The sequence below is a fragment of the Leptonychotes weddellii genome, chromosome 4 (assembly GCF_054177405.1).
Source record: "Leptonychotes weddellii isolate Sample4059 chromosome 4, ASM5417740v2, whole genome shotgun sequence".
Lineage (NCBI taxonomy): Eukaryota > Metazoa > Chordata > Mammalia > Carnivora > Phocidae > Leptonychotes > Leptonychotes weddellii.
In genome coordinates, this window is record NC_138372.1 from 17135350 (window position 1) to 17146027 (window position 10678).

The 10678-nt window shown below is 39.6% G+C and overlaps 1 protein-coding gene across 1 annotated transcript in view; it reads left to right on the forward strand.

Annotated features, from left to right (window-relative positions):
• The window catches only part of CLIC4 (chloride intracellular channel 4), a 72377-nt gene that overhangs the window by 29752 nt on the left and 31947 nt on the right, over positions 1–10678 (forward strand). The window contains exon 2 of the mRNA XM_081817768.1: positions 7483–7592. Coding sequence (XP_081673894.1) covers positions 7483–7592 — 110 coding nt within the window. The remainder of the gene's footprint in view (positions 1–7482; positions 7593–10678) is intronic.

Sequence of the window (10678 nt, forward strand, 5' to 3'; positions counted from 1 at the left end):
CCCACCCCCCACCACTCCAGCAACCCTCAGTTTGTTTCCTGAGATTAAGAATTCCTCATTATCAGTAAGATCATATGATACATGTCTTTCTCTGATTGACTTATTTCGCTTAGCATAATACCCTCTTGTTCCATCCACATTGTTGCAAATTGCTTGCCTTTTTTTTTTTTAATGAAAGATTCATGTGCATGGTACAAACATCAAAAAGTGTGAAAGGGTATATAGTGAACAACTCCCTCCCATCCCCTTGGTTTTAGACCATTGTGCTGTTCTAAGCCCTTGGATTTGTTAACTCCTTCATTTCCCCTCAACAGTCCAACTAGGTAGGTCATCGTATTGTTTCCATTTTGTGGAAGAGGAAAACTGGCCCAGAGAGGTCGAAATCACTTTTTCAAAGTCACACAGCTAGGAAGTGGTGGCGTCCTGTGAGTGTGGCTTTGCTGAGTCAGAGAATATAAGGATGAACTAGGTGAATACATGTGAAGAGCTTGTTTGGGGACAGTAGAGAGTTCCTTTTCAGTAAGGTAAATGTTTTATGTGGAACTCAAACAGCCTAGCCTGGAGTTTCATCTAACCCTGGTAGTTGGGTTTCTTCATGTAATTTCACACGAATCTGTTCTTCCCTAAATTGCATAGGGCCTAACCTGGAGAGTAGACTTCAGGGCTTGGTGATCCTGAACAAGAAGATAGGAGCATCTGAGGTCTTTCCCATGCCCTGCCATGGGCTGTGTTTTATTTACGTCACCAGAGCTTGGGATATAGTAATCATTCCATCATGTATCCTTTGGCTTTATTTGTGGAATTATTCTTCCACAGTTCTTTCCCCTTTCTTATTTTTTGGAAGAATAAAGGAACTAGGGAGTCTAATGACTAAGTGCTTGAACTGAAGAACCTATTGTTAGGCCTTGAGTTCTGTGCATGAAACATCTTTTTTTTTTTTTTTTTAAAGATTTTATTTATTTATTTGAGAGCGAGAGAATGAGAGAGAGCACCTGAGAGGGAGGAGGGTCAGAGGAAGAAGCAGACTCACTGCCAAGGAGGGAGCCCGATGCAGGACTCGATCCAGGGACTCCAGGATCATGACCTGAGCCGAAGGCAGTCGCTTAACCAACTGAGCCACCCAGGTGCCCCTGCATGAAGCATCTTTAAAGTCAAGTAACATTTACTAATTCTTAACATATGCCAGGAGCTGTATGTACCCCAACTGATTTGACCCCCTAATAGCGTGGTGTAGGAAAGTTTCACAGATGTTAAGTAATTTACTAAAGATTACACATTAATAAGTAGTGAGGTCAGGATTCAAATCCATATATGTCTGATTCTAAACCTTGTTGTTTCCTTCATGCTCTGCAGACCCCGTAGAAGGAGGAGAGCTTATTAAACCTTAGGACTCTTAAATCTTGGTTCTAGCATGTGGTTAGGAAAAGCTCTGAAGAAATGAATAATAGAAACCAGATGACTTTGCCCATTTATCATGTTGTTTTGAGACTTTTTAGGGTAATCTAAATCAAAGCAAGCCATTTTGTGTATTCAGACAGCTAAGTTAGATAGAATCCACACTAAAGGTAAATGAAGCCTTAAAATTTTTTTTTTTTTTTTTAAAGATTTTATTTATTTATTTGACAGAGAAAGAACACAAGTAGGCAGAGCGGCAGGCAGAGAGAGAGGGAGAAGCAGGCTCCCCACTGAGCAGGGAGCCCAGTGCAGGGCTTGATCCGAGGACCCTGGGATCATGACCTGAGTCGAAGGCAGACACTTAACCGACTGAGCCACCCAGGTGCCCCGAAACCTTAAAGTTTTTAAGTTTATTCTTTTAGCAGCATGTTGTAGGCATTCCCTAGAAAATGTGTCAAGGAAAATAATTTAATGGTCAGGAGCACATTTTTACCTTCAGATCCCAGGCTTGTCTTTCTTACCCTAGTCACCATCACCCCCACCCCCAGTCCCTTAAACCCAAAGAAATAGAGAGGAATGAAGTTCAAGCTCACCTTCTTGGGTGTTTTAAAATGACTATTCTAGCAACTGATTAAACTAGATTTTCTAAGTGGGCCCTTCCTTAACCTTGAATTAGTAAAACATTAAAACATTTATGGCATCTACCACTGACCCCTATTCAGCAATGTAGGAGTTAATCTGGCAGTTTCTGATTAAATACTGGTATTAGGCAATTGAGGGATTACAACAGGGGCCTGGAGGGAGAAGGGTGAGGAATAATGAGTGTGTAAGAGAAACCCCACATAGCAAGTTAAACAAAAGTACCCCTTTTATAAGAACAAATCTAAAGGAATAGGAAGATTCATCCTTTATCTGGAAATTGGTGGTTATTTCTGTGTCATTGGGATTCTTCAAGTTTTTGCTTTATTTGAGTTTTCTAATTTTTGGGAAAACATTATGGGCATGTATGTTTTTTGTATAATATGAAATCATAATATTAGAACTATATTTCCCAAGTTAAAATCTTTTCTATATGTGTATATTTATACTTGTAATTTGTGCCTATATATTTAAAACAGCTTTATTGAGATATGATTCATATATCATACAATGCATCCATTTAAAGTGTGCAGTTCAGTGGTTTTTAGTATATTCACAAAGTTGTACAGCCTTCACCACAATCCAATTTTAGAACATTTTTAGTGCTCCAGAAAAAAATCACTGTACTCATTAGCAGTCATTCCTCAACCCTTCTTCCTTCCTGCCCCACAAAAGCCCTAGGTAGGTAACTACTAATCTACTTTCTGTCTCTATGGATTTGCCTATTTTGGACATTTCATATAAATGGAATCATATACTCTGTGTTGTTTTTTTGTGACTGGCTCCTTTCTTTTTTTTTTTTTTTAAAGATTTATTTATTTATTTATTTGACAGAGAGACACAGTGAGAGAAGGAACACAAGCAGAGGGAGTGGAAGAGGGAGAAGCAGGCCTCCCGCCGAGCAGGGAGCCTGATGCGGGGCTCGATCCCAGGACCGTGGGATCATGACCTGAGCCGAAGGCAGACGCTTAACGACTGAGCCACCCAGGCGCCCCGTGACTGGCTCCTTTCATTTACATTAATTTTTCAAAATTCATCCGACTTCTAGCATATATCAAGATACCTCATTGCTTTTTATTGTTGAATACTATTCCACTGTATGGATATACCACATTTTCTACATTTTTAATTTTGCTTTCTAAATTTAGTACTTCTGAGAGACTTCCGCTTCTGGGAAGGCAGAGTAGATGAGTTTCTTGGGTTTTTTTGCCCTGATCTATCCCAGACTCAGAGCTAGAGGAGCTGGCAGCTGGAAACACCAACAGGTGCAGACAATGCTCTAAGAGAAGTCCACTCTTGCTAGCCAGAGGACCAGGAAAGGGGCAGCCGAGGCTTAAGACAGAAGCCTCAGGCAATAGCTGCTCTACTTCAAACACCACAGGGAAAAACTGACCATACTCTTACCCGTGCCAGCAAAGACCGCGTGGTTAGCCCAGACTTCCACCCTCTGGCGGTGGTCTGTAATTAACAGATCCTTTATTGATTGGCACTGGGTGGTCTTCAGTGGTTTGCCGTTACAAACAGTGCTTCAGTGTTCCTCTCTCTTGTGTCTTTGGGCATCTGTATAAAAGTTTCTACAGAATAAATTTATACATAGGAAATTGTTGGATGAATAGCATAAATGAAGCCTTCAAAAATAACTGTTAGATGGATGACCTCAATATATGGAAATATATAGGAAGTGTGGTATTTTCAGTCTACTTTTTCTCTGTGCAGAGTGGGTCGTTTCTGTTCTTTCTTCCAGTTCAGGGATTCTTTCCTCTGTTCCTTCCATTTGGCAGTTTGGCTGTTGAGCTCAAACTCTGAGCTTTTTTTTTTTGTTATTTTATTTTTTAGTTATAAAATTTCCTTCTGGTTCTTCTTTACATATTGTTTCTTTGCTGAGGCTTTCTATGTTTTCACTTGTTTCAAGCTGTTCATAATTGCTCACTGAAGCACTTTTATCATGGCTGCTTTAAAAATCTTTGTCAGTAGATTCTAACAGCTCTGTCATCCTGATGGCGACATTATTGATTGCCTTTTTTCATTCAGTTTCATATGGTTCTCAGTATGACAAGTGAGTTTTGGTCGAAACTTGGACATTTTCATATTGTGTTATGCGACTCTGGATCTTGTTTAAGCTTTGTTTAAACTTCTCTAACACTCAAATAAGACTTCTCTGACGCTGCTCTGGAGGAGGGTGGGAGGGGAGAAGGGCAACGACACTGCCTTGTTGCAGCCACACAGAGAATGAGTAGCTACAGTGGCCTCCGGATACCCCTGGGGCGGCTCCTCATTTCTGCTAGGCGGGGCTGGGGGTTCCAGTTCCCTGTGTAGTCTCTGCAGATATCACCTCTAGTTGATCGTGAGCGTCCTGACTACTGTATACTGGGCCTCCTCTGACTACACTCCCCCGCCCTGAGCAGGGAGGAATAGGGCCTCCTTTTCCTGGCTGGCAGGGTAGAAAGCCCTGGCTCTCTCCTTGGCCTTTTTGGACACCATTCTGGCAGGCACATTATAGCCTCTGGAGGGTTGATTGCATTAAATTGAGAATAAAATAATGTAGATCATAAAAAAGTTGTATATCGTGTGATCACATTCTTAAAAGAGAAAAGTAGTATGTACACAGAAAATAAAAATCTAGAAGATGAAGCAACTAGCGAATGGTTCAAAGGTAAGGGAACTCTGACCTGCAGGGTTTCAGTTTTTAATTACTTTTAAAATAATGAGTGCACTGTTAGAAGCAGTAAAAAGCAAAGTTGTTTTTTTTTTTTTAAGGTATACTTTTCTTAGACGCTATGGTTAGATATACCTATGTGTTAATTTTTGTTATAATAAAAAACTGGGTGTAGAATAAAGGTATCCTGATTTTCAGTGTGTAATGCTTTCCACTATACCGGAACATCCTCCTCAGTGGATTGTACCAGTAGGTTATGTTCAGTGTAGTTCATATTGAAGAGCATGCTTTTGATCCTTTACCTTGAATGGAATTTTACTGAAATGTTGAAATGGAACTTTATTATTACAACATGCATTAAAAGAGGAAGTTTTTGACTTATGACTTCTAGAGATCCGAATTTTTCCAGTTCCACTACACTTGATGAAAACATTATCTGGTTATTAGCTCCCAATCTTCTCATGCTATTAAAAGTTCAGAGAAACTTGTACTTGGCAATGTTTCTTATTTGAATTGTCATGAGTTTTGGGAGTAATTAAAATAGCAGTTCTTCAGATCTGTCTTGAAGATTACACATACTTTTATTTGTGTGTGCATAAAAGAATAGTTTTATAGGGAGAATGAGATGTGTAATAAGCTTCAGATATGCCTGAGAGAGTACATTTGCTAGAAATTATAGGCAAGGGAGGTGAAAGGAGAGGGGACATTTGCATCCTGACTAGGTCTTCAGGAAGCGTCCGTGTCCCAAGATTCTCCTGTCTGTACTCTAGCATATGCTCTGCAGACCGTCGTGGGAAATTATGGTGTGGTATTTTTGATCTGTAGCCAGTTGCTGTTTATCTCCAGCTTGCCTTGGGTTTAATGTCTTTCCAAGTACCTATATGTAACATCTTTATTACAAATTCTTTACCAATATAATTATTTTAACACTGCTATGACAGGCATCTTGGGAAATTATGGTTCATTTTATAGATTAAACAAGTGGAATAGGACAAAGTGAGTCAGACTTGTTCTTTGTCTACCAAACTTTACTGCTTTTTCAGTAAGTCTGAAATTTGATATACGTTTTCTTGTTGTTATATTTCTGCTGCTAAGCATGTTAATACCGGGAGGGGAAAGCAAAAACAAGAATGATAGTAAGATTTGAGTATCTAAGGCCACAACCTTGTGTAAAAATATTAATCATCAGGCTATATAGAAAGATGTATCTTAACTTTTTATTATCTGTGGTAAACTCACTTACATGTTATCAGCGTTCTATAGGTGTTGCGATGGCCAGCATCTTCAAAAAAGCAACTTTGAGTACTGGTTTGTTACATTGTATCATAGGATGACTTAATACTGTGAACTGACTTGTACTTTGAAGAAGGAATATCATCCTGACCTTCCCACACCAGTGTCTCTCCGCGTGTTGAGCAGATAGATGTTCTGCTTTGTGATCTCCTTGGGTGCCTATAACAAAATGAGGATTCCTGGGCCCTACCTAGGAATTCTTCTGAATCAGAATCTCTGGATATAAGGCCCAGAAATCCTCATTTAAAATGTTTATTTAGGTTATTCTTAATCACATTAAAGTTTAAGAACTAGGCCTTCTTTAGAAAGTCAAGTTTTGTGCAAGTTGCAGTACTAGAAATTAATACGATTCACTCTGGCTACAATTCTGTGTATGTTTCGTTTCTGATAAAGAACGATTTAAAAAGCAAAAAACGAGTTCAGTTGTAACTCTCTCATGCTGTCTGATTAGGGTAGGGTTCTGGAATCCTCCTTTTATGCCCATTTATTTTGTTAGTTGTGTTATGTTTAATCAGGTAACTGCTTTTATTTATTTATTTTTTTACTCCACCCTATTTCCCCATTAGTTTAGGAATTAGTAACATTACTAATGTAGCATCTTACTGAAATGGCTTCTGAATATTTTGAGAGTTACTTTAGGATAATAAACAGAACTTGAGCCATGCGTCTCTGAATGAGCTGTTGAAAGTTATTTCTGGCTTTCTCCACCGACTTTGTGGTGAAGAAGGCTGTGTTGCTCCCTAGCAAGTGTCAGAATGTTCTCTTCCAGCATGCTGGCTTTCTTGCCCCCACTCCTGTTCTTTGCTTCCTCTGTCCCTCCTTTGTGAACTGGGGGCATACCTGACAGGAGTAAAGATTTGTCTCACCCTGATTTCTGGGAAAATTCTACCTCATCATTGAGCTCAGGGAGGTCGTCAGCTGCTCCATTCATATTAAGTAGGATTACAGGTAGCTTTTATAAAGATACCTTGTTATTTTCTTGCTCCTTGAAAGAATGTGTACAGGATATGGGATTTTCATAATGAATATTTTTTTAAATGAGTGGGGGTTGGGGATTATTTAACTCTTTGGAGATAGATACACCTGCAGGTTTCCCCCTTTATGTTGCTTTATAAAGAATACTGTCTCATAGAACAAGAAATTACTTAATATTTAATAAAATTAATTAAAAGCAAATAAAAAAATTCAGTGGAATTAGTCACATTTTAAGCACTCATTAGCCATATGTCACAAATGACTACTGTATTTCGACAGTGGTAATACAGATCATTTCTACCATTGCAGAAAGTTCTGTAGGACAGTGCTGTAGTAGACTAGCCATTTTTAAGAAGAGAGGGGGGCAAATGAAAGCAGAGTAAGAGACCTGAGTTTCCACCCTTCCTTCTACAATGCAACTCTTCCTGTTTCCTTGAACCCTTGATTATAAATCAGAAATCGGTCTATCGTTTTAAGTATCACCACTTTGACCCTGTTCTTCAATGTTGATTTCTCTTTCCCAGGCTGGCAGTGATGGTGAAAGCATAGGAAACTGCCCCTTTTCCCAGAGGCTCTTCATGATTCTTTGGCTCAAAGGAGTTGTATTTAGTGTCACAACCGTGGATCTGAAGAGGTAAGACTTTGTTGCAGTTTGAAATCAACTTAAGTTGAGTATATACTGTTTTCAGTTTGAATCTCTCGCCATTCGTCACTTTGCATGCGTATGTTCTCTAAAGGAAATAAATATATTTATTAAATTTCAGCTGATTTGGGGACAAATTTAACTTGTGTAAGTATTATGGATAACTCACAGTGTCAGTAAATTGCATTTACTGGCCACTCAGTATTTTTAAGAACTTACTGTATGTTTACCTTTAATTTCAAGAGCAGCACCAGGAGCTAAATTTTAGTGTGGATGCAGGGACATTTTTGACTTTCCAGTGTAAATGTGGAGCTATGAAGAACTTTCTAAGCCGACAACTTCTTGGTTTAAAATGTACTAAACACGTGGTGTATGTAATCTGGATCCTTAAAAACAAGAGTGAGATTTTAGGAGGATGAATACTGCTGTGGTCTATTTCATTTATTCTACTTTTCAGGGAATAATAGGCATTTTCTGTAATACGATTTTAACCATATTTGGTTAAATATAATTGTAAAATAAGAGGGATTATCCGTGGCCCTGTGATTGTTCTTGCTAGTTGAAGAGTGTTTCTAACTTTCTCTCCATAGACCAAAGTGGAGAGGGCTGAGAAGAGCCCTGATAAATAGTAAGCTCCTTTGACTCAGGAGCTTCTGTTTTTCCTTAGCAAACAGGTTTGAGGTGAAGAACATTCATACTTAGGGAAAAAGAAGAGACTTAAATCAAGGGTTAAGAACAGTTACACTAACAGAAAATTTAGGATTGGGCAGTGGAAATGTACGCCTCTTGACACAAAGGCGACAACATGGTTTGTTGCTTATTTTTTAAGCATGTCAGTCACGAACAGTGTCCAGGAAAAACTGGACGGGCTGTCACATGATGGGTGGCGGAATTCATGTGTGTTATCCCTCCTGGCATCACCAAGTGAGAGTTATCTGGGAGCTGTCATTCCGTTCCCAGTTCTCGGCTGGCATTCCCTGGTTCTGTCAGTTCCTTAAACTCTCTTCTTTACTTACTGCTAGTGCACTTATTTGAGATTTTAGAGACTTAAGGTTTATTTATTGAAAATAAGCTGTGAAGTCTTCCAGGAACCGCTTTAGTTATGTATATGAATGCAGAGGTAAACCTCTGGGGATAGTGAGAGTTCAAACTGCAGGCTCTTTCAAAGATACACCTACCTCATTTTGGACAGAGCTGCCATAAGAATGAAATAATTCATGCGGTTACCCTTCTATTACTGTTTTTTTTTTTTTCCTACATGCACTCAAAAAGGAAGTTTCTCAATGTAACTTCTAAAAATAGACCATGCTACCAGGCACACACCCTGTGTCTTAAAATACACGGATTTCTCCTATTCCATTTTTGGCTTTGAGCGAGTGAGTTGACTGCCACGCTTCGAGAAAGCCTTCTTTGAGCAGCTCGACACAGTGCTTGATTGTGGTCCATACAGTGATAGTGCCGTGAACGAGGGGGATCTGGTTCAGGAAAGGAAGTGAACTCAGAATGGCTGTTTCGCTTTTCCTGTACAAGCTCCTGAAGATATTATTTCTCTAAGTTGGTTGATATTTGAGGACTTGTATATGTTTAAGAGTAGTATGCCCTACATGTAAAAAGTGACACATGGGAGGCGGCATGAAAGATTCAGGGCTTCCTAGTTAGTGTTACCATCCAAAGAAGATGTCTGTTTATTTTCTAGGGCTTTGTGTAAAATCAACAGAGAGCACTTAAAATTGGAGCCAATATTAATTTTCTTTAGAAATCTTAGGTCTACGGTACATCTAAAACGTGCTTCTTGAGGGCCATTAAAGGTGCAGAAGTAGTACATAATAATGAATCCCCTCCACCCCCAGGCCCTGGTCATCAGCTTCCCCCTCACAGATACCACTGCATTTGGGTTTGGTCTTTATCCTTCCGGACCTTTTCTATGAATTTAGACACTTAGAGTCTTGACTAAGATTTCAAGAGAGTGAACGTGGGCTCAAAAAACCGTTGAAAGATAAAGTTGTCACGGAGGAGTAAAACACTCCGTAGTAAAAAGTACTTTTTATAATCTTAACTTTAAAACTTTAGGTATGACTGATTTTATAAAACTGGGGGGGAGAAAATGCCTCTAGTGCTTATTTTCTTGCTTTTCCTGGTAATTGCTAATTCCTTGCTGAAGAGGACTGATCGCAGAACCAGCCGGTGGAGAGCAATAAGACTCGATTGCGAGCTATTTAGAGGCCCACTCTGTGCTCTGAGGAAATTATTGTTACATGACATTTCATCCATAAGAACAAGCTGGTTTCGGGGCGCCTGGGTGGCTCAGTTGGTTAGGCGACTGCCTTCGGCTCAGGTCGTGATCCTGGAGTCCCGGGATTGAGTCCCGCATCGGGCTCCCTGCTCGGCGGGGAGTCTGCTTCTCCCTCTGACCCTCCTCCCTCTCATGCTCTCTGTCTCTCATTCTTTCTCAAATAAATAAATAAAATCTTAAAGAAAAAAAAAAGAACAAGCTGGTTTCTAGTTCTGGCATCTTGTGACACGTTCTCTTTGAATCTCAGTTGGTGTTAATGACTATGCTGGTGGTGTTCATGTGCCCCTGTGAGGCTTGGAACAGTCTCCCATTGCCTGCCTGCCTTAATGCTTTGGTGGGAGTCATTTCTAAACCTCATTTTCTGTTCATGCTGCAGTTGTATTATGGAACTGGTAGATTAAAAAAAAAAGTGCCCAGGCTTCAGAAGGAATTTCGGCTTACATCAACCACCATTTAAGCAAAATCTTCAGGTAAATCTAAATGAAAATATTAAAATTTGGGGCATATTTAAAGATGTTATCACAGGTCATTAAATGGGGAGCAGTGGAGTAGGGAAAGAGACCTGGTTCTGTGTGGAGAGAGCCCTGTCACTTGTTTCCCTAGGACATTGGGCAAGACGCCTCATCTTTGGAGGTCAGTTACCTCGTTTTTAAATTCACAAAAAAGGAAGGAAAACATTAACATTTCTTCTTCATTGTCTACTATGTGCTAAACACTGTTCGAGGTACTTTTTTACTACTCATCAAACCATTTTCCGACCTTTTGTTGAATAGAATTCATTGTT